General features: G+C 40.1%; 2 protein-coding genes across 5 annotated transcripts; both read left to right on the plus strand.

Moving 5' to 3' along the window:
* Nucleotides 1–2,275: 2,275 nt before the first annotated feature.
* nxnl1 (nucleoredoxin like 1) lies at nt 2,276–3,953 on the plus strand. Its single transcript, XM_066660515.1, has 2 exons — nt 2,276–2,601; nt 3,638–3,953. The coding sequence occupies exons 1-2, from the start codon at nt 2,276–2,278 to the stop codon at nt 3,951–3,953; spliced, it is 642 nt and encodes a 213-aa protein (XP_066516612.1).
* A 1,326-nt stretch (nt 3,954–5,279) lies between these two features.
* On the plus strand, nt 5,280–17,707 carry LOC136686620 (caspase b-like). Of its 4 annotated transcripts, XM_066660517.1 has the most exons (6): nt 5,280–5,344; nt 5,597–5,749; nt 7,910–8,036; nt 13,615–13,894; nt 17,164–17,209; nt 17,442–17,707. In XM_066660517.1, the coding sequence occupies exons 4-6, from the start codon at nt 13,624–13,626 to the stop codon at nt 17,605–17,607; spliced, it is 483 nt and encodes a 160-aa protein (XP_066516614.1). In that variant the 5' UTR covers nt 5,280–5,344; nt 5,597–5,749; nt 7,910–8,036; nt 13,615–13,623; the 3' UTR covers nt 17,608–17,707. The 4 variants fall into 4 exon arrangements, with proteins under 4 accessions (XP_066516614.1, XP_066516613.1, XP_066516615.1 ...); XM_066660516.1 differs by lacking the exon at nt 7,910–8,036; XM_066660518.1 differs by lacking the exons at nt 7,910–8,036; nt 17,164–17,209 and having other exon boundaries at nt 5,287–5,344.
* The last annotated feature ends 5,736 nt before the right edge of the window (nt 17,708–23,443 follow it).

Here is a 23,443-nt window from a genome sequence, read left to right on the forward strand (position 1 = left end):
ACACAGAGACTTAGTAAACATAGACGTAGTTTACACAGAGATTTAGTATACACAGAGACTTAGTAAACACAGACGTAGTATGCACAGAGACCTAGTAAACACAGACGTAGTATACACAGAGATTCAGTAAACACTGACGTAGTATACACAGATTTAGTAAACACAGATGTAGTATACACAGAGATTTAGTAAACAAGGATTTAGTATACACAGAGACTTAGTAAACACAGACGTAGTATGCACAGAGACTTAGTAAACACAGACGTAGTATACACAGAGATTCAGTAAACACTGACGTAGTATACACAGATTTAGTAAACACAGATGTAGTATACACAGAGACTTAGTAAACACAGATGTAGTATACACAGAGACTTAGTAAACACAGACGTAGTATGCACAGAGATTTAGTAAACACTGACGTAGTATACAGAGACTTAGTAAACACAGACGTAGTAAACACTGACGTAGTATACACAAAGATTTAGTAAACACAGACGTAGTATACACAGAGACTTAGTAAACAAAGACGTAGTATACACAGAGATTTAGTAAACTCTGACGTAGTATACACAGAGATTTAGTAAACACTGACGTAGTATACACAGAGATTTAGTAAACATAGACATAGTATACACAGAGATTTAGTAAACACTGATGCAGTATACACAGAGACTTAGTAAACACAGACGTAGTATACACAGAGATTTAGTAAACACTGACGTAGTAAACACAGACGTAGTAAACACAGAGACTTAGTAAACAAAGACGTAGTATACACAGAGATTTAGTAAACACAGACGTAGTATACACAGAGATTTAGTAAACACAGACGTAGTATACACAGACTTAGTAAACACAGACGTAGTATACACAGAGATTTAGTAAACACAGACGTAGTATACACAGAGACTTAGTAAACACAGACGTAGTATACACAGAGACTTAGTAAACACAGACGTAGTATACACAGAGACTTAGTAAACACAGACGTAGTATACACAGAGATTTAGTAAACACAGATGTAGTATACACAGACTTAGTAAATACAGACGTAGTATACACAGAGACGTAGTAAACACAGATATAGTACGCACAGAGACTTAGTAAACACAGATGTAGTACACACAGAGACTTAGTAAACACAGATATAGTATGCCCAGAGACTTAGTACACACAGATGTAGTACACACAGAGACTTAGTAAACACAGATGTAGTATACACTGAGACTTATTGAACATTTAATTATAAAGTATAGTATATTTTTGGTGCCTTTTCTGAAAGGTGCTGTATAGAACCATCTATAGCACATTCTCCATCATGATGCAGAGAACATTTTAATGATGCAAGAAAGCTTCTCTGAATGTTCAGGGTTCTATATAGAACCAAGTCCTTTAATAAAGGACACTTGTAGAACCATCATATTAAGAGTGTAGTAAATAGCAGGCTGTGTGCTGTCTGAGTCTGAGAGAGGACTCAGAAGCACAGTGAGTGTGTTTAGGGAGTAGACTGTGGTCAGTGGTTTGTCTGATGGAGGAACTGAGACTAGCAGGATGTTCTCTGTGGTGTTTTGGGTTGAAGCTGCAGTCAGATTAAACACAGCTCATGTTCTTGGGTTCTGAAATATCTGTGAAGTTATGCTAGAGTTCTTTTGAAATAAAGCAAATGAATGAGAAGTTTGTCCCACCAGCTTCTACACTTCTGAGAAATCTTTACACTAAATTAGATCCTGACACTGCTAGGATTTGATGACATTCAGCCAGTGAGGTCACTGAAGTGCTGATGTTGGAGGATTAGTTCTGGATCACAAACACCACTCCAATGTATCCCAAAGGTAATGAATGGAGCTCTGACACTCCAGAGAACACTGTTCCACAGTTCCCCCTCACACATTTTATCAGACATGATGGCTGTAGGCTCGTGTGCAGCTTCTCCATATCATCCCATTTCAAGATAAAATAACACTACATATATGCCCAGATGGCACCATGCTCAATGCTAAATATTGTCTAGAAAGGTATAAAGCCCACCAGCACTGGGCAGAGAAACAGCTGAACTATGCATCTCTGGAGTTCCTTTGGGACAGGTTAGAGAGGAATCTTCGAGATCATTCTTCATCTTAGGGAACATCCATTACACTAACACCCAGTGGCCTGGATGTGTCAGAAATCATGTACACATGTGGGAGACCCACACTATAGAGCATAAACCAAATCCATCAGGGACTACAAAGCCATGCGATTCTTCACCTGTGTTCATCAGCAGATCTCAGTGATGGTGGACCTGTTCTTGGGTAAAGTTCTGGTGAAGAACAATAAGGACCGTGATGAGCTGGACACAGAGCGGGAGATCATCCTGCGGCTCCAGAACCGGATCCTCATGCTGTTCTTCGGTTCGGGCGACTGTGAGAGGTGTCAGGACTTTGCCCCCACACTCAAGGCCTTCTTCAAGAAGCTGACAGACGAGTTCTACGTGGAGCGCTCAGCCCAGCTGGTGCTGCTGTACATCTCACTGGACACCTCCGAGGACCAGCAGGAGAAGTTCCTGAAGGAGCTGCCCAAGCGCTGCCTGTACCTGCCCTACGAGGACCCCTACAGGAAGTATGAGCACAATTTTAAAAATTGAAATAACATAATTATTTCTGTACTCCCTGTTCTTTCACTCACTCACTCTATACACTTTGTTAACCACCTTTTAAAGAAGGAAGTCATGTATTTGGGTGGTGAATCATGGTGGACACTGATATGGTGGTGAGTTGTTAATATATGCTCTGCTGGTACAAGTGGATCAGACACAGCACCTCTTGCGAGAGTTTCCGCTGTCTGTCCACTCCGTTAGACACATCCAACTCATTGGTCCACCTTGTAGCTGTAAAGTCAGAGACAGAAGCTCATCTGTTGTGTTAGCCATGCTCTAGTCCAGAAGTCTTCAAACTTTGGATCCAGGTTCCAGGCCAGGATTTTAAAACTGCTGGCTGGTATTACACTATAGCTGCAACTGCTAATGTACTCGACTGACCACTTATAGTGTAGTCTCGCACTGCCAGTCCAGCATCTAGGGAGAGTCTGGTGCCTTTTGCTACTTCATGTGGCTAAGAACTGCCTACTACTGCAGGAAAAAATATTTGACTGACATGCCAACAGACCAATCACAAGTCTGCTGTTTTGGCATGATGTGTAGAAAGAGGCAGTCTTTATGATTAACATCGGACCAATAAGAACCACGATACACGGGAAGTGTGTATACAGTGAGAGCCAATCAAAACACAAATGGCAGTCCCAATCAAGAACAACAACATGCCAATACACAATGGGTAAGCAAAACTTGCTGCTGATGCTGTGGTTTCCAAAGCCAGCTGTTTCCATGAGAGAATGGGTTTTGAGGTGACACTGGATACATTTTGGGGGTGGGGGGGCTGCTGTGTTAATGGAAAATCTATTATGTACAAGGTCCCAAAAAGCACGTAGAGCCGATCTGAGTCGAGTATGTACCACACAATGGAAAAGCACCAATTGTTTTATGGAGCAGTAAAACTGAACTTTATATAATTTGACACCTTCACTTCAAGATTGTTGTGTGTTAAACTTTGTAAACTTTGAGTCTTTGTGTGTGTGTGTGTGTGTGTGTCTCTCTCAGGGAGTTGGGGGTGATGTTCGATGTGGAAGATCTGCCCACCGTGGTGGTCCTGCGTCCAGACTGCTCTGTCCTCTCGCAGAACGCCGTGTCGGAGATCAATACACTCGGGCCCGATTGCTTCCGCAACTGGCAAGAAGGGGCGGAGCTTATCGACCGGAACTTCATGATGAATGAGGAGTACGACGAGAGCAAGATGCGCAGCCTGACCGACCCCATCCGCCGGCTCAAGTACAAAGTGGATGACAAGAAGCAAAAGAAGAAGAAGGACGATGATGAGGATGAGGAAGACAACGATGGAGGAGGGCCCTGGGGCTGAGACACAAAAATGGAAAAAACAAAAGAGAAACTCTAAAAACTTAAAGTTTGAAAAACTCCTACAGCTCAGCTGATGATTGGCTGCTTGTCTTGGATTAGAGCTTTTGATTGGTTGATTGGCTTTGTGCCAGATGCTTCAGTTTCATTTTAGCATTAGTGGTCAGATATTAAAGATTAATAATAACATAATGCTAATTTGAGGCTGTAGGGGAAACTAGCGCTGGGCTGCAGACTGCAGAATATGGTTGGACTTGTTTATTAAAAATGGTTGCTCTTGATTGTGTAGGCCAAGTGGACCAGATTGGACTGGTAAAAGACAGGGGTTGTATAGTGTAGTGGATAACACTGCTCCCCTTCACATGGTAGACCAAGGTTTGAGTCCCGTCTCAGGAAGGAACACCACATTAAACTGTGATCGGCCCTTGGGCAAGACTCCTAACACTGCATTAACCCTTTAACTCTGATTATTAGAATTATAAATCACTTTGGATATTAGCATCAGCCAAATGCTGTAAAGGTAATTTTCAGCTGCAGATGTTGTTGTTCTGTGCAGATGTTAACAGAAGGCCGTACAGATCCCTTAAATCTTCAGCCTACAGCAATGTAGCCAGCAATGCAGCCAAATACAAAGCCCTGGCACTGGATGTGATATTGTGTATATGTTTAATTTATTTTTAAAGGTATTCTTATTCACAATTTAACACTGTTTTATATTTATTAAATGTCCCCAAAATATCATTAGTAGATCACATTTTTATTGCTCAGATTCCACAACTGTGGTTATTTCCTGTTTATATATTTATTTCTGTGCTGTTATTTATATTTGATACATAATCTCATTGTTCCCATTAAACAATATTAAACTCTACCAAAATGTGAACTGCTCTCAGAATGAGCTCATAACATCTCCTGGATATCACGGTGCATCCAGCAATAAAGCTATAGCTTCCTGCATCTTTAACACAGTGACACAGAGTACCACACTGAAGGCTCTGGCTCTTTGAGAACAGACGCTGATATTGACTTCTTGAGCAGATGATTTTAAGGGCTTTAAGAGGTCATAGTGTAATCCTCACAATGTTTCGCCAGCAAGATGTTCGGTTCTATTGGTTACAGCATTAAATAAGTTACAGTATGAATGTACTGCAACTGATAAACAATTTCTTTACTGTCCAGTCCAATTAAACTTTAACAAAGGTTTTTTAGGTCACACCTTTTGCTTCTGGGCAGTCAGACCCAGGAGATCCATGTCCAGCCAGGCAATAAATAGCTCAGTGAGTCTCAGGTTTAGATCAGACTTAAGCCCACTCTGCTGGACAGAATGTGGATTAACATCAGAGGAGAAGATCTCTTTGGACAGGATCAAGAGTCGGTGTCAGGATTAAGACAGTGGTCAGTGGGAAAAAAAAGGGTTGCTCTGATCGGTATTTGTATTTAATGTGACTCCATTTTACGTTACCTGAGAGAATTTATTAAAACAATGGCCACAAGGGGGCGTCTTTGAGCTTTTAAAGACGACTTACTCAGAGATATGAGTGGGGGGAAAATAGATATGAATGAGACTTTTATGACAATTAAATGAGATTATGCCAATGCACCAATGCTGCTGTTAATTGATAACTGATATCTTTATTGAGTTTGTAGTGAGTGAGTCTCTCTGGTAAAGCCCTGACCCTTGGCTCCAGTGACCAGAGCACTTCTGCAAAGGAAGTGTGGTTAACTGTGAAAATGAAAGCATTACTAAAAGGACGTTTTCCTGAAAGACTTCAGCCTGCAACAAGACGCCTTGTTTTCAGGGTGAGTTTAAGTTATTCATTTCTGGTTTTGTGGCAAATAAAGGCCATTAATCCATTAAACTTTGAGAAATTATCATCTTTTGACATAAAAGCAGAGACAGTCTCATTTTCCTGATTTGTGAAATATTTAACAAATACGTTTGTTCTGACGGCCCTTTTTAACCTCCGTGAAGCTGGCCTCTCATGATCAGAAATTGAATAACAATGGTTCCTTTCGTTAGTGCTGCGTTTGTGCCGCAAAAATCATCGTTTGTGCTGGAACCGTTTTTGAAAAATTAGACATTATATCTTATTACTGTTACGTAAGGCAGCCCCTCATTAGTAGCCATCGCGCCAAAGTGGTCTCATTCGTTCGTGCCTCGTTTGTGCCGCTAAAATAAACGTTCGTTCAATTTTAATTCTTGAGTTATTCAGTCAAAGTTTCAACGAGTGAAAACGAGTAAATATAATATTTTAATTCTTAATACAATTAATAAAATATATTAGACACATCTTAAATGCTAATACATGGTTTTAAAATTTTAAATAAAAATGAATCAATGAAAGTGTCAGAAAAAAAAGTGTCAATGCAAGCATAAGATAAATGTATATGCATGTTTTTTATAAACTAAATAACTTGATACAAGTTGTTTTTAATTAATAAATGACAAAATTCATAATTAAACATAAAGAAAAACCTTTATATAATCAATATATAAAATGAGTCAATGTGTAAATAAGCAGTAATCAAGATTAAATATTATTCAATATGCAGAAAAACATCAGTAGCACTCTTTCTTGTTGTTCATCCATCAGTCCTTCACAGACTGATGCAGCAAGCTTTTACCACTTTTGACAGATCTATTTTATAAAATGGTTTTGTATTTTATAAAACTAAAGTGTAAATGCAAGAGTAAGATAAATGTTTGTATTGTTATTTGGTTGTTAATAACAAATACACAAGGATGATTAGTGACCAATATATTAATTATATATATATTAATACTATTACTATTAATATAATAGTGCAATATATTGGTTATATGTTTTTTTTTCTTAAAATTAAATAGGTTTACTTTTAAAATGTAAAAAATAGGCAAAAATAGACATATAAAACTAAAGTGTAAATGCAAGGGTACGTTGAATATTTGCATGTTTTTATGAAACTAAATATAATATATATGGTTTAAAAAATGTAAAATAAAAAAATAATTGAGTGTCTAAAATACACATTTTATAAAAAGTGTAAATGCAAACATAACATAAATGTTTATACATATTTTTATAAACTAAATATGTATGTTTAAAAATGTAAAATGCAAGATAAAACCAATAACTAAAACTAACCATGTTTTAAACCTAAGCATTAATGTAAGCGTAATATAAATGTATATGCATGATTTTATAAAACTAAATAACTTGATATAACTTGTTTTTAATTAACAGATGACAAAATTAATTAATACACATGAAGAAAAACATTTATGTAATTAATATATAAAATGAGCCAATGTGTAAATAATCAAGATTACACATTATTCAGCATACAGAAAAACATCAGTAGCACTCTTTCTTCTTTTTTTTCATCCGTCAGTCCTTCACAGACTGATGCTGCAAGCTTTTCACTCCTTTTTACAGATCTATCCATGTACTGTGACAAAACCTCAGAGGGATCTTTGTGTAGGTCCTCGGACAAAGGTTCACAATCATACCAATCTTCTTGCAGTAGATTATAAAAAATACACTTTTTAATTTGCTCATAACAAATACACCTGGATCGCTGGTAACCCCCAAACCTCTTAAACAAAGCCTCACCAATGATGGTCTCAGTGTTAACCAGAATGTTCATCATTTTTAAATTTTTTTTAACACGTCCAGAAAACACACGTGTGCTCCTGCTGTGGCAGGTGATCAGTTTCACACCCTGTGCACTCTTTCTTATTCCACAACCTTGTCATTAAAACAAGTGCCCGAGCCCAGATCTTTTAAGAAATATTTCTGTCATATACCCTTTTTAATCTCCATACAAGACTCTGAAACATTCTCATATTCCACACTCTGTTCCTACTTTTTACTTTGATCAACTGACTCCTCTTTCTCAGAACAGACTGTTGGTACATTCTCAGATTAATCCATAGAAAGGCTCCGCGACTCACAGTGCTCTTCTGGTATTTCTCCATAGTAAAATTCCCACCGGTTAATTCCATTTCATCTTTGGAAAATTAAATCCAAGCAAAGAGGTGTTCCATTGCTCCTTAAACGTGGGTGTCTGTCCTTCTCCTGTGTGCTACAAACCCTCAAAAGACAAGGTTAGTGGGTTTCCCTCCCCCCCTTCCACTCTGTCAGCAGAAACCACTACCATGCCTTAGCACCTGTTGTGATGTCACATACAGCCTCCCAAGTAAAGGACCCTAGTGCCAGGTCAGTGTTAGCAAATATCCATCCATGCCTTAAGCATGAGACCTAGGTGAGCCTGTGCGAGCTCACAGTTAACCAGAACATTCAAAAATTCATTTTCCAGAAAACGCAGTGCAATTCCTCCAACACAGGATTGCTCCTGCTGTAACAGGTGATCAGTTTCACACCTTGGACACTGTCTCTCATACCAGACCCTGGTCATTAAAACATGTTGTTTTAAAATCTCTATACTTGTTGCTGAAATATTTTGATGTTTCTTTTTAAATATCTATACATGATTTTGAAGCATTCTAATATTCGACAATCTGTTCCTACTTTTCATTTGACTCCTCTTCCTCAGAACGCATTGTTGTTACATTCTCAGAGGAATCCATCGAAATGTTCAAAGACTTACAGTGCTCTTTTTGTATTTCTCCATAGTAAAATTCCCAATTGTTAATTCCATTTCGTCTCTGGAAAATTATATCCAATGAAGAGGTTTTCCAGTTCTCTTTAAACGTGGGTGTCTGACCTTCTCTACACTATGAACCTGCAAAAAGCAGGGGTTTTTAAAGGCGGAGTTAGTGGGTTTTCCACCACCCCATTCACTCTGTCAGCAGAAATCCCACACGTGCTAAGACATGTGTGATGATGTCACATAAACTAACATGCCTCGGAGTCTCCTTGTATTTTGTCGAAATGAATTCACAGAACTCCTTAAGACTTTTAACTGTTTTTGCAGAACAACAAAACACTTGAGTTTCTGAAAAATAACGGGTTGTGCCGATCATAATTTACTAATGTGTTATCTGCGCCATGTAAATGTAGTTGACTGAAAGTCAGTTGTTTTTAGTGATGGATGCTATCTGTTTAAATATGGCTTTGCTAGATTCATCAGGGTTGTCGTAAACATCTAGCAATCCATACTTCACACACTCAGATGCATTAAAGTATGGGAACAGCTGTGTATGGCCAGAACTGGACACATCAGAACACACGGCAAAGTACTGTACTTTGCTAACTCCCCTTCCTAATCTCTCTTTACTAAATGGTGCCAAAACCTTTTCCGCTAATGCCTCACGTTTTGTTCTGCCACAGGACAACTTAGTTGCTATATTAGAATCACAGAATATTTTTGAACTGATCTTGTTCCCACAGTCAGTGGACAGCTAGCTGTGGCCATGTCACGCAATGAGTAAGTAGTATAAGTAGATGTTAATTCAGTGACAGCAATTTTGTCCCCCTCTGAGTCATTTTTGATCAAGAACAATGATATTTCTTTGGTTGTTTGTGTGATTTGCACATGATTCTGGCATTTTTTTTAGCTTTAGGATGGTCGTAGCAGTCGTAGCATGATCAACTGGGCACAGTGAACACACAGCAGAAAGTTGGTAACCTGGGGTTGTCTCTAGCCATGCAGTGTAATATTAATTTTTAATTCAAATACGTTGAATGTTTCATTTTCTATTTAACATGGTTATCTAACCCTGTATGCATCTCATCATTGTCCTCTGTTTCATCATCCAAATAAAATTATCTAGCCTAAAATCAGGATAGGTGGCAACACCAGTGACCACTGGGACAGATTCAGGCGGATCAGTGTCACAGCCCGACTCTGTTATTGTTCGTATTCACTAAGTCGTTTATAGTGAAAAAAATAAAGCTTTTATATAAGAAGCTAGATACTGGCCAAAGTCAAAGCCACATTAGAAGTTTTATTATAACATTAAAACCTGCAGGAGTGTGTCTTGAAGATAAAAATGTTTCTTTGGACCGTTCTCAAAGTATTTAAAATTTACCAACTCATGAGAAAATAACAAAAAGGTCCAAAATACACCCTCCCTCTTCGGGGAGGCGTGTCCGTTACGAGAGAGTCGCAGACACCAGTCGAGTGAAGTTCAAAGCAAATCAAAGTATTTATTTAACAATACTGGATCCAGGAGAACTTAACACATTGAGAACAGTGTGATACCCCACCCAAGTGAAGCTCTGACCTCACATGATCTGACTCCAACAGTTATACCCCAGATGACGTATAGCCTGGTGGTGAGGCGTTTCTGGCTGATTAGCGTATATTAATATGCATAATTTCACGTGTTAGTACTCAGCTCTTCACGTGCAATATTCAGGTGCCTGTTGTGACCCTGAAGACATTCATTATCTGGTCAGGCTGACAATGGGCCTCTCTTCCCAGCACTCTTTTCCCAAGAGACTAAAATTTAGGGAGTCAGAAATACACTTCAAGGCCACAAACAGAAGCTACAGATCAGCGCCTCCGTGACCAACACTATGATGTCAGTGTATTACAATCCTGGAGTGCACATCCGTTCAAGGTTAGACGTTAAGAATTAAAAATGTGTAAATATCAAGTTATCATGCCATATAGTGAAGTTAGCTTATAATATGTCTTTAGGGGTAATTATCATATGAGTTAGTAGTGCAGGATCAAGCAAAAATATTTAACTACATGTGTAAGTAATTCATAATGTAAATGCTGGTTAGTCATTCATATAAATGCATATAGGGTACAGGATTTCACACAATGAGTATGCTAATTTAACTAATCATCATTTAAGGATATTTGTCCACAAACACAAAGTAATAAAATTGTTTTCTACAACAGTCTCTAGACTATATTCCTTTAAACTGCCACGGGGCTATAGCCTAGTACAAATTTCACGGAATCAGAGTGTGATGAGGTCAGTGAATTGGACCCATCACCAAGACTGGAATATACATTAAGGAATGTATATTGGTATTATTACTTACCTTGTGTTTTAGTTCCTGTTCCTAGGGGAATGGCAGCAAATTTCCTGTCTCTCTTTGTGCTAGCCGAAGAGCCCACGATGAGTTATAGAGAGGGGGAGGGAAGAGCTGAACTTGGGAACCTGTGAAAGGGAAAAAAGCAAATAAGTAAAAATACTATGTACATAGATAAATACTTACCAGTGAAGCTGGAATAAGATGTGCTGGCGATATCAGTTATTGATTATATTGAAGGGAATAAATATCTTCCTGTGAGTAACTTTCTTACCCCTTTGCCAGAGTTGGGTTAGTCCAATTAAGAGAGGGGTGGGGCTAAGTTCCTAAAAGGAGGGGGATTTGGCTGCAGTAGCCAGGTGAAGGTAGAAGGAACTGCAGTACGGACAAACTATGTCTGTTTAGTTCTAGCTCGCTCTTTTTATTTAATTTTATTTTCATTTCTTTATGGGTACCTCTCTTATTGTGACGTCATCACGTGTGCTACGTTTGAATAAATTCTCACGGAAAGAGTTATTTTGAGTCTTCAGCCGTACCCTCCACACTTCAATTTTAACATCCATTTCACATAGAGGCTGATTAAAAAAGTGGAAACTGCTATCAGACCAAACCTGATGAGAGCTACCGAGAGATCTCATTCATTTGTGGAGGGATCTGAGCTCAGTTAAAGGAATGAACTGGAAATATTTACCACAGTGTAGTGATGATCTTCTGGAACACGAGGAACGCACTGTGGGTGTGAAACAATGATTAAACTCATGTATAAATTCTTCTCTCAACTTTCCATTTATTTTTCAGAGTGTAGACTCAAAAACAGTCTGTGTGCGTAATGACTGCTGTAATATAATGATATGAAGTTTATATGAGACTATAAAATTTGATACCCCACTGACTATAGGCCTCTGCTGGTCCACCATCGGTCCACTCAGATTAAATGATCTCCTCAAAATAATTTTAACTTCAGAGACTGTTATTCTGGGAAAAAAAAACTAATACAAATATTAATAACTGTGAGAGATACAATCATGAATAGGCATCATATAAAATAATGATGCTGAAAATGTTTAACATTGTGCTGGTTGAAAGTTACACTCATCTACTTTAAACAAATATGAATATAAACATCTGTAAATTGGACTGTGAATGGAAAAGTGACAGAACATGACGTGCTGTCTAAAGCTCGGTTTAATCACCGGTGGTCCTCCTAGAAAACGCTGTGCAAAACGCCAGTGGACCTCCAACTTTGCCCTCGGTGGACAGATAATGGGTTCACTGTCATTTTGCTACCAAGGAAAGGGTGGATGATGTGAGTGACTCTCTCAGCTAAAGCCCTGACTCGGGCCTCAGATGGGAATGTAAAGGGAGTGAGAAAGTGAAAGTAGAAATGTAAGGAAGTGGAGGAAGTTTTACAGAAAGATTTCAGCCTCCAACAAGACCCCTTTGTTTTCTTGGTGACATTAAATGAATTCTCTTTCAGCTGAATTCAGTGAAATAAGATCATGATTGTGTGCTTTCTAAGTGAAACTAAGGGTTTCCTGAGAGTTGTGGAGCAGTCAGAGGGAGATCATCGTGTTTCCTGCCCCGCTGTAAACAGGAATAGTTTGTGGGTTCGAGTCCCACTCTGGGTGACTGTCTGTGAGGAGCTTGGTGTGTTCTTCCCAGACCAGGATCATCAAATTATAGGCCCAAGGGCAGAAATGTGAAGTTGGGCCCAAGTAGCTTGATTTTTAGTGATGTGGGTGTTTTTGTGGAACATCTCATGTTAATTGTTACCGCAAGACTTTTTACTTTCTCTCACAAAACATTGGTTATTAAAGTGAAATTAAAACTGTTTCAGTGTATTGTATCTAGGAGGGACTTTGACTCCACTGGCTGCAGCACTAAATGATGGACAGCTAACTCTGGGTGCTGATTGGCTAATTAAGTGACGATCAATGAGGAGCATGTTGTCTCGTGCTGTGGAGCTGCATCATTTTAACATTTTCACCTCAGGGGCTAAAGTAAAAAGACCAGGGGCTATAGCCCCGTAGCCAAGGCCTAGGCATGCCCTGAACCTATTGTTACCGATCATTGCACTTTATTTACTGTCAGTTAACACATGTTTGATTGTCAATTGTCCATGTAACTTAAACGGCAAGTTTTCTTATTTTATTAAATTGCTGATGTGGGCCCCCAACTGGCTTGGGCCCTTGGGCACGTGCCCATAAAACTCATGGGATAATCTGGGCCTGGGTTTCCAAAACACACGTTGGTAGGTGGAATGTCGACTCAAATGTGTCCATAGGTGTGAGTGAATGTGTGAGTGTGTGTCACACTGTGAAGGACTGGTGCCCCCCTCCAGGGTGTGTTCCCACCTTACGCCCAATGATTCTGGGTAGGCTCTGGACCCACCGCGATACTGAACTGGATAATTGTTACAGACAATGGATGAATAAAATGTATGACAATTTATTGGAATAAAAACACAAAGATTAATTTTTCTGATTTGTGAAAGATTTCATAAAACACATTTTCTACATCAGATTTTAAAGATGTATTTAAAATACAGAGGGAGTGTTCAGTGTGATGCCCACTCTACCACTTAGGAATTTTCTTATTCTTCATATAATAGAACGACTAATATGACCAGTATGACTAAGCCTGTGGACCAGAAATACAAGTTATGACTGATTTGACCGAGCTGATCTTGCCAATATAAAACCTAAACCATCCTGTTCTGTCCTCCCACAGTGAGACAAAATGGCCACCGTCTCCTCTGTGCTGCTGTACCACCTGGACGAGCTGCTGGATGATGAGTTTAAACGGTTTAAATGGTATCTGACTGAGGGGAAACTGCAGGGAATTAACCCCATAGCTAAGAGTAAACTGGAAAATGTGAAGCAGATAAAAGTGGTCAGTCTGATGGAGGAGCAGTATGGCTCTTCAGATGCGGGGAAGATTGCTGTGAGGATCCTCCGAGAAATGCAACAGAATAATCTTGCCAAGAAGCTGGAGGAGAATCTCAGAGAAGGTAACTATAACTATGTGCGCAGTTGGTGGTGCTGGAGCCCTAAAATTGAATGAGTGTCTAGTTTACATTTAGTAACCATTATTTATTTCTCAGTGGGTACAAAATACTGAAAGATTTAACACAGAAAATGAAATAAGAAATTTAACACAAAAAAGCAACAACATTTATGTTAAATTAACCATTTAGCAACACTTAGCAACTAGCAGGAACACAATAGTAGGACATAGCAAAACCTTGGCAACCACTCCAAACACTATAGCATCCACCTAGCAACACCTTAGCACCAATGAATGACTTGGGTCACCATAGCAACCATCTAGAAACCACCAAAACTAGCAGAGCAACTGTTTAGTCATGCCCTAGCATCTGACAATGATATCACCAACAAAACCTATCTCAGGAAATTTGGGACACTTTTTTTTCACACATGTAACATACAGTGGGAGATCGTGTCAGATGTGTCACATTAATTGTCAGAAACATTACTGGCTCCATTCACTCAGGGGCTTTGCACTAGGGCAGTCTCAGGTTAAAGTCAGAGTAATATCCGGTCCAGTTGTTATGGTTAACTGTGCACGTGTGGAATGGGCTACTGCTTAATCGTTTGGGAACGGAGGATGCTCATTTAGGGTTAATAAAGGGTTAATTAAAGGCTCATTAAAGTTTTGCAAGTGGAATTATTGTCCATTCTCTCAGTACAATAATTGAGCTGCTCTAAAGTCTGTGGTGGCCTTTGCCTGATTTTCCCCTTCATGATATCCACGGGAGACAGATCAGGGCACATGGACACGTGGCATTGTCCTGCTGAAATAACCATGGACTTCCCAAAAATACATGGTTTTTAGCAGCATATGTCTCTCTAAAAACAGTGTGTGTACCTCCACCATGGCATGGTCTCTGATGCACCTCCAGTTTGGATGGTCCCTTTTGTCACTAGTTACTTTTTATGAGAACAAACTGAAACAAGGAGCCCTCTGACAACAGCAAAGGTTTCTACTGTCTTCTGGAAGCTCTCTGATGAGCGTGTGCCCAGACAACTCATTAGTAGTTCCACATATTGTTGTATGACATTCTCCTTGTGTAATTGATTTTCTGGTTGCATTTCTTGATGCTGTTTTGCACTGATTAAATATTATTTTTGACTTCTCTCAGATGATTTGGCCCAATGTGCTGACATAGAGTCCATTTTTCTGTAAAGTGTGAGCCTCTGTGGAAGCTTCTCTTGTACCCAAACCTCACCTGTACCCAGTTCAACTGCTTATTATGACCATTTTAAAGATTCAAATATATATTGAATATTATTTTTTAAATCTGAATTTCCACAAATATTCCTCAAAACACAAAACATTCCAAAAATGTTACTCTGACAGCAATTTAAATCAGTTTAAATTTAAATATGGATTTCAGTTTGTATTGCATTTTTAGAGGGTGTCCCATTTTTTCTGAATGTTAGGTTTGTAGAAACATCTTAGTAAACATCTAAGACAACATAGCGACAACTTAGCAAGCTGTAGCAAACATATAAACATAGCCATATCTAGGATCATTTAAATCCTTCTGCCTGTTCTTTAGAAAACACAATTCTGTAGTCTAAGAAGATACTTACATTTGCAGTATTTTGTTCTGATTGGGCCCAGTTTTTATGAGGGATGCTACTATCCACTAAACTCTTCCAACAATCTTTTCTATAAACCGTGCCACAGGGCATTGCATAGAGTCGTAAACATTATATACCCCGCTCTGACACTGCGTCTGATCTCTAATTCTTCTCTTTTTCAGCCCAAAATCAAAATCAGGCCTCACAGTCTCCAAGAAGCTCCTCATCTGACACATTAGATTTACGATGATAACAGCAGCAAAGTTAATGTTACTTCTGGTGCCACACTGACTGACCCAGTAAACTGAACCTTCAATTCACAGAGAAATTATACACAAATACAAACTCAAAATTAGTCCTGAGCCCAGACTAAAAATAACTTCCAATGACAGTCCAGTGGAGTCCAATGTTTTAAATTTGAACAACACAAACCCCAATGAAAGACTCTATACTCCTAGCTTTGTATCACTCTGTAAATCATGAAGTGTATCTCAGAGTCAGTCATTTTGTGAAACACTAGAAAGAATCATAAAGAAATAAAAGCAGCTTTATGCCAAAATGTTTGTGAATTGGAATTCTTTTTTTTTTTTTTTTTTTTTTGAGATGGTGAAAACCTTCATTGGTTAAAATTGAAACTAGGTCTTTATTATCCACAGTCAGCTTTATCTTCATGATGCAGCTGGTCAGGAGGCTCTTGATGAAACAGCTGTAAATATTGCTGTTGAGCTTTTTTGACCAGCTGCGTGGTGTTCAATGTCCATGTGAAGTCCTCAGTGATGCGGACGCCCAGGTATTTAAAGCTGTTCACCCTCTCTACTTCAAGCTCCCGAATGAACAGTGGCTGATGAGGTCTCTTCTTTTTCCTCATATCCACTATCAGCTCCTTCATCTTGTCTGTGTTGTGGATGAGGTTGTTGTCCTCAGACCATGACACCAGCCTGATCACCTCCCTCCTGTAGGCTACTTCATCTTCATCAGTGATGCATCCTATCAATGCATTGTCACCTGCGAACTTCAGGATGATGTTGTCCTTGTGATAGGTGACACAGCCATGGGTGGACAGGGTATAGTGGATAGGGCTGAAGAATCATCAGTCCCAGTGTAGGTGGTTCCAAAAGTCCAAAAGAGTGTGGGATGTAGGCCGAGTGTGGACAGTTTGTGGGTAGGTTTGTGGGGGATGACCGTGTTAAAGGACGGAAATACAGTCCACAAAGAGCATCCACATACAGGAGTCTTTGTTTTCCAGGTGAGAGAGAGAATACTGCAGGGGGTCCAGGGTATACTGGATATACTGCACTGGATGTGTGTTAGCACCACTCTCTCAAAACACTTCATAATGATCGGAGTGAGTGCCACAGGCCTGTAGTCATTCAGGCAGGTAGGAGGGCTTTCTTGGGGAGGAGGATAATGGTTGTGGTGTTGTAGAAGGTTGGAACGATGCTCTGGCTGAGGGATAGGTTGAAAATGGACGTGAGAACATCAGCCAACTCGTTGGCACATGCTCTGAGGGTCTGCCCCAGAATGTTGTAGAAAGTGTAGTTAACAGTCTGTAATTCTAGAGCTACAAAGTGCTCCTGTGTGGTCAGTGGAGCTGATAAAATAGACATTGGTCTAGAAACAAGGTTGTTTTAATGTTTCGGCTGATTGTTGTGTGCTCTACCTGCTCATCCAGCTCAGCCAGCAGTGATTCAGTACACCAGTGCGACTGAGAATATGAGGTAATTTTTACCTTATACACATTTGTTATGGTTCTGATATATTTTCAAGGTTCTTTAAAATGAAATTGTGCCAACAGTAGATCAACTGGATTTTGTATTCAGCAGTGTTCAGTGTTTTAGACATAATCTGTTTCCCACATATATATATATATATATATATATATATATATATATATATATATATAATTTTTTTTTTTTTCATTCATTAATTTTGTCTGTAACCCTTATCCAGTGCAGTGTGGCGGTGGGTCCGGAGTGGCAGGCAGTGGTTATGGAGTGTCCTGTTTCCACCTCAGGATCAAGGAGTCATGCAGAATATCTCAGCTGATAACAGCAGCAGTGTTAAAGCCCCTGTTATTAAGGATAACACCTTCAATGGCCCAGTGACGTTTAATTAGTAGAGAATTAAAACGTTTTCCTGGAATTAAAAATTAAAAAGGTGAACTAAACCTGTACTAAATATAACTTGTGAATATGCGCAGTCATTTTCACCAGAAAAAAAAACAGAAACAGAAGCAGATTTATCTGCAGAAAACAAAATGCATTGTATTTCACACAATTGAAAATCACAATAAAACTGTGCCAAGCTGCTTGTGAAGTGGGTTTCATTATTGATCTGGTGTGTATTTGCTTTATAAATGAATGAGTGAGTAATAGTTTCACTTCTAGAGCTTTTTTAAGCACTGTAGATTTTTTTCAATCGCCTTAAACACATCCAATGTTTTACATTTTAAAGATTCAAATATATCTTGAATATTCATTTTTTTTATCTAAATTTTCTTTATATGAAGGGAATTTTTAAATATGTGTGATTCTTTAATAAATGTGTGATCATTGAATCACTAGTATTTAGTATTAATCACTAACAATTAGTAGTAATTACTGATAATTAGTATTAGTCTTAGCTTTATATAAAGATGAGCTGAGTCATGAGATGTATGATGCATTATTCTGTCTTTCAGAGTGTTACACTGAGCTTTCAGTAGAGAAGGAATGTGACTGGAGTACAGGGGATTGCAGGTAGAAAGAGTTACACTCCTGCATGCAAGATAAAGGACATTTTAATTTTTCATGGGATGTAGCTGGTTCTTAGAATTCAGTTTCTCCATAAAACTGTTCTCTTCCCTCCTTACAAGTGGCCCAGTTAAAGAATAACCTCTTATATGCAAACAAAGTGCTTATGTGTGTGTGTATGTATAAGAAAGGAGGTTTTTCTGCCGCAGAGCAGAGTAGAGGGTCAGCACATGCTTTAAACTGCTCTCAAATAAAGGTTACCCAAAGGCCACTTTCAGTCTCATTACTTATTAGCTGATATCTTCCATGACAAACTTGGCATCACGAACAGGATGACTACACCCCTCGGATGCTGAAGGGACGGAACCACTGGGAGGAAGCTCTTCAGGACAAAACCTTGAATCAGGAGGAAACACAGTTTGATCTGGAAAGTACCGCTGAACAGTGGGCTCTTTCCCTGACATACTCGAGGACTTGAGTAGAATTTTTTTTCCCCTGTTTTAAAAGTATCTCGGCAGAACTATAGTGTGAGCTGTTAGGCATAACAGGAACTGTCGAGCGGGCAGTTTGGTATACAATGGTACATCTACATGGGGCAGACCACTCGTTAACAACGGTCTTCTAGAATTTTAAATGTGTGCTAGAATAATACAGAGGCCTCTGGGTTCTGGGAAGTTGTGGGAAAATTGTAAAAATGAAATGTTGGAGGCAGTGGAGATGTGTTAAATTAAAGCCCACTCCAAAGAAACAAAAACAGATGGAATAAGGGAGGTGGGGGGTGCGGAGGTTGCATTTTCATTTGAAGGTAAAACAGACATTCACATGACTCTGCCAAGGCTACTGAGTCTCCCACCATCTAAAATGCTGCCCTTTGTTACAGCCTTAAGTCACTAGTCATGCCTGAGGGCATGGCCTTAATCCAATATGTGGTTGTAGACAGGACATCAGCAATTGCAAAAATTCCCAAGCCACGAACCAAAAAACATCTGTTGTCTTTCCTAGGTACATGCTCCTACTGCAGATCATTCATTGGAAACCTCCCTGAGGGACATAATCACAACCAAACAAGGTTCCACTACATGTCTAGAGTGGACTCCAGAGGAGCCGTTTGTGCAGTTTAAACAGGCCCTACAACAGGTGCCCACACTAGAGGTTCCTAACCCTGAAAAGCCTTTCATCCAAACAGTAGAAAAAAAGGAGGTTGCATGACCTCTGTGTTATGTCAGAAGCATAGAGACAGGGGCATTTTTTTTCAGCAAAATTACACACAGTAGTACAAGGCCTAGGAGTTGGTGTGTTCTCCCCCTTGTCCGCGTGGGTTTCCTCCGGGTGCTCCGGTTTCCTCCCACAGTCCAAAAACACACGTTGCAGGTGGATTGGCGACTCAAAAGTGTCCGTAGGTGTGAGTGTGTGTGTGTCTGTGTTGCCCTGTGAAGGACTGGTGCCCCCTCCAGGGTGTGTTCCCGCCTTGCGCCCAATGATTCCAGGTAGGCTCTGGACCCACCGCGACCCTGAATTGGATAAGCGGTTACAGATAATGAATGAATGAATGAATGAATGAGTACGAGGCCTCCGTCTGTGCCTCAGAGCAGTGGCAGTGGCTGAAAAGGCTGTGGTAGCATCATGAGATGTAGTTGCGTATGCACCACTTTACCTAATGGTCCCACATGCCATACACAACATACTCCAGGACCAAAAAGTATCACATTTGTCGACCAAATGGTGGTTGAGATGTCACGCCACCCAACATCATGATTAAATGGTGCACCACACTAAACCCAGCCACTCTCCTTCCCATTGAGTTGCCACATGATTGCGTGGCAACAATCACTGAGGTCTGTTCACCAGGGCCTGACCTCACTGATGAACCCCTCCCCAACCCATGTGTTGTCTACTATGTGGATGGATCAGCATCAAAAGATGAAACAGGTATCAATAGGGCAGGATATGCAGTCGTGTCAGACCATGAAACAGGACAAAGTATGCCACTTCCAAGCTTCTACTCAGCGCAGGTTATGGAGCTCGAAGCCCTGACCAAAGCATGTGAATTGGCAGCAAATAAATCAGTAACAGTGTACACTGATTCAAGGTATTCTTGTGGTGTGGCCCCAGATTTTAGCTGCATTTGGAAACAAAAAAATTCCTGACAAGTGCAGGTAAATATATAAAACACCACCAACTGTTTGCCTCTTTGCTTGATGCAATGCTTTTACCAAAACCTTTAGCCATTTCTGAATTTGATGCAGACACCAGGAAACAGGATGTGGTTGTCACGCCTGTTTTCCCCGCCATGTGCTCTATCTGCATATGGCTCTGTCTGTTATTGTCCTTGTCTCCGCCTTTGTTCCGCCTCCTTGTCCTTAACTCTCGTCAGGTGTGTCTCGTTTGTATGTAGTATTTAAGTTTCCGTGTGTTACTCCCTGGTATTGGTCATTTGTTTTGCTTCCTAAGCCATGTTGTGTTGTTTTGCTATGTTCCAAGTCAGAGTTGTGTCGTTTTGTGTCTTTCTCTTTCTAAGTCATGTCGTGTTAATTCTTTCTCATGTCTAGTCATGTCGTGTTGTTTATTTCCTAATCCAAGTTAAGTCATTGTGTTTCCTAGTCCTGTTGTTTCGTTTCTTTCATGTAAGTCGTTATTTCGCTTCCTATGTTTCCTAGTCATGTTGCTTAGTCCGATTCGTTTGTCTCTCTCGTTTCATTTCCTTTATCCTGTCGTTTCCGTAGTTGCCTGTCTTTGATTTGTTATATTAAGATATATTTAATCATAAGGCAGTATTAAGGAATGTTCACTGTTTTTATGTTCAGCAGTATGCTCGGTGTCTGTGCTCCACAGAGAGGAATGTTTAGGATAAGCTGTCAGTGAGAGCGTGAAACCATGAATTTTATCCCTCCCTTAAGAACTTGCGATTGTAAATTATCCTCTATGTTTACCTCATTTGGAAAGGAGAGGACTATATAGATCGGGGTCCTAGTCAGGAGAGGAGAGAGAATTTAGACATGGGAGAGAGAATTTGAGTGCTGAATTGAACACTCCTCTCACGGGATCCTTAAGAACCCGTAATGTTTTGGTAAATAAATATGTATTTACACTTTTAACCGTGTCTGCGGAGATTATTTTCCATCACCTGTCTTCACAACAATATCTTTTGTTTTACCAGGAGACCAAGTCCTAGTAAAGGACCTACAGAGAAACAAGTGGAACTAACCCAGGTGGAAAGGACTTTTCCAGGTGCTCTTCCCCATCCAGTGGAAGGATTAGCAACATGGGTCCACCACACCCATTGCAAGAAGGCTCCATGAGAAGCCAGCGTGCCCATTGAGAACCTCACCACCTAGCAGGGAGTCCATAACGCCCTAGTAGTCGGGACTACAGGAAGAAGAGTGCCACTCTGAGAGCAGGTACGTCATGAAACAAAAGGGCTATGGCTCTCCTGTGTCTGGCAGTCTTGGGGTTCCTGATCGCACCAGGAGGGACATTCTATATCCCTGTGGGCTCCAGGTGCAGTCATTGGCTGGGCTCTCTTTGGCAGCATGGGAGCAGCAACAACCCTGCGAAAGATCAGTAGATTTGTGTATGAACTCCTGACAATAATGAACGCCACCACGGGGGCAACAACAGCACTTAGCATTGAGCAAAGGGCCTTACAGCCATACAACACAGAGTTTCAAGTTTTAGAATTGATAATCATGCAGCAAGGAGGAGTTTGCTGTGCTATGCTGAACACCTCGTGCTGTTTTTATGCATCACCCTCCATAATTATTGCCACCCCTGGTTAAGAAGTGTTCTTTGGCTTCTAATAAATTCTTTTATATATATATATATATATATATATAAGACAACAAAGCAAAAAAAAAAAAAAAACAGAAAAATTTAAGCTTTAATTCAAGTACCTTTATTTGGTGGGAAAAAAAAAATCACACAAATATATATTTTGAATGAAATCATGTGTGCCACAATTATTGGCGCCCCTGGTGTTAGTACTTTGTACAACCTCTTTTTGCCAACAAGACAGCACTTAAACTTCTCCTATAACTCTTCACAAGATGAGAGAATACAGAAAGAGGGATCTTCGACCATTCCTCTTTGCACAACCTCTCTAAATTGTCCTGGTTCTTCTCCTATGCACTCTCCTCTTCAGCTCACCACACAGGGTTGAGGTCTGGGGACTGAGATGGCCATGAGAGGAGCTTGTGCCTTGTGAACCATTTTTGAGTAGATTTGGCCACATATTTAGGGTCATTATCTTGCTGAAAGACCCAGTGACGACCCATCTTTCGGGCAGAGGCCACCAGATTCTGATTCAAAATGTCCTGATATTTCATTGATTTTCATGATCCCATGTATCCTTACAAGGTTCCCAGGTCCTTTGGAGGAGAAACAGGCCCACAGCATCACCGATCCTCCCCCATACTTAAAAGTGGGCATGGGTTTTTCTGTGTACTCATCCTTGGTGTTACGCCAGACCCACTTAGAGTGTTTGTTTCTCAGAAAGCCCTATCTTGGTCTCATCTGATCAAAGCACATGGTCCCAGTTAAAATCCCAGTACCGCTTTGCAAACTCCACCCATTTACGCTTATATTATAACTCAGCACCTGATGGTTGTTTGGGAGACCTCGTAACCCCATTTCAATTCTCTTAATGTGAGCTTTGGAGAACATTTTACTTCTCTTACCACCCTTCTCACTGTGTGTGGTGGCAAGATACATTTGCGTCCTCTTCCAGGCTTGTTTGTCACAGGTCCAGATGTTTAGAACCTTTTGATGATTGCTCTGACTGTAGATAAGGGCATCTGCAGGTGATATCTGCAATCTTATACTGTTGGAGCCTGTTAATTACCCTTTTAAATGGTGCCACATTTGTAAGGAACATGTGTTTGTGGGATGAGAAGTAGAGCTGAGTATGTGGGTTGTGCTCATGAAAATTTTGCAAATCCTCTCTTCCAAAGCCAAACAGCTTGTTCTGCCATTGACTCGTTTGGTGTGTGGTGACTGGATGACTGAAGTTTGAAGAAATAAGATATATTGGTAATTTAACAATTTATTCATTTAACAACAGGTGCCTTACACAGCCACAACAGCCTGGCACCTACTCCTCACACTGGTCACACACTGCTGTGGGATGGCATCCCATTCTTCAACCAGCATGTCGCAAGTCAGCCGACATGGTTGTGTTGGTCACTCTGGCAGGAACAGCACACCCAAGCTGATCCCACAAGTGTT

The sequence above is a fragment of the Hoplias malabaricus genome, chromosome 2, assembly GCF_029633855.1.
Source record: "Hoplias malabaricus isolate fHopMal1 chromosome 2, fHopMal1.hap1, whole genome shotgun sequence".
NCBI classification, from domain to species: domain Eukaryota; kingdom Metazoa; phylum Chordata; class Actinopteri; order Characiformes; family Erythrinidae; genus Hoplias; species Hoplias malabaricus.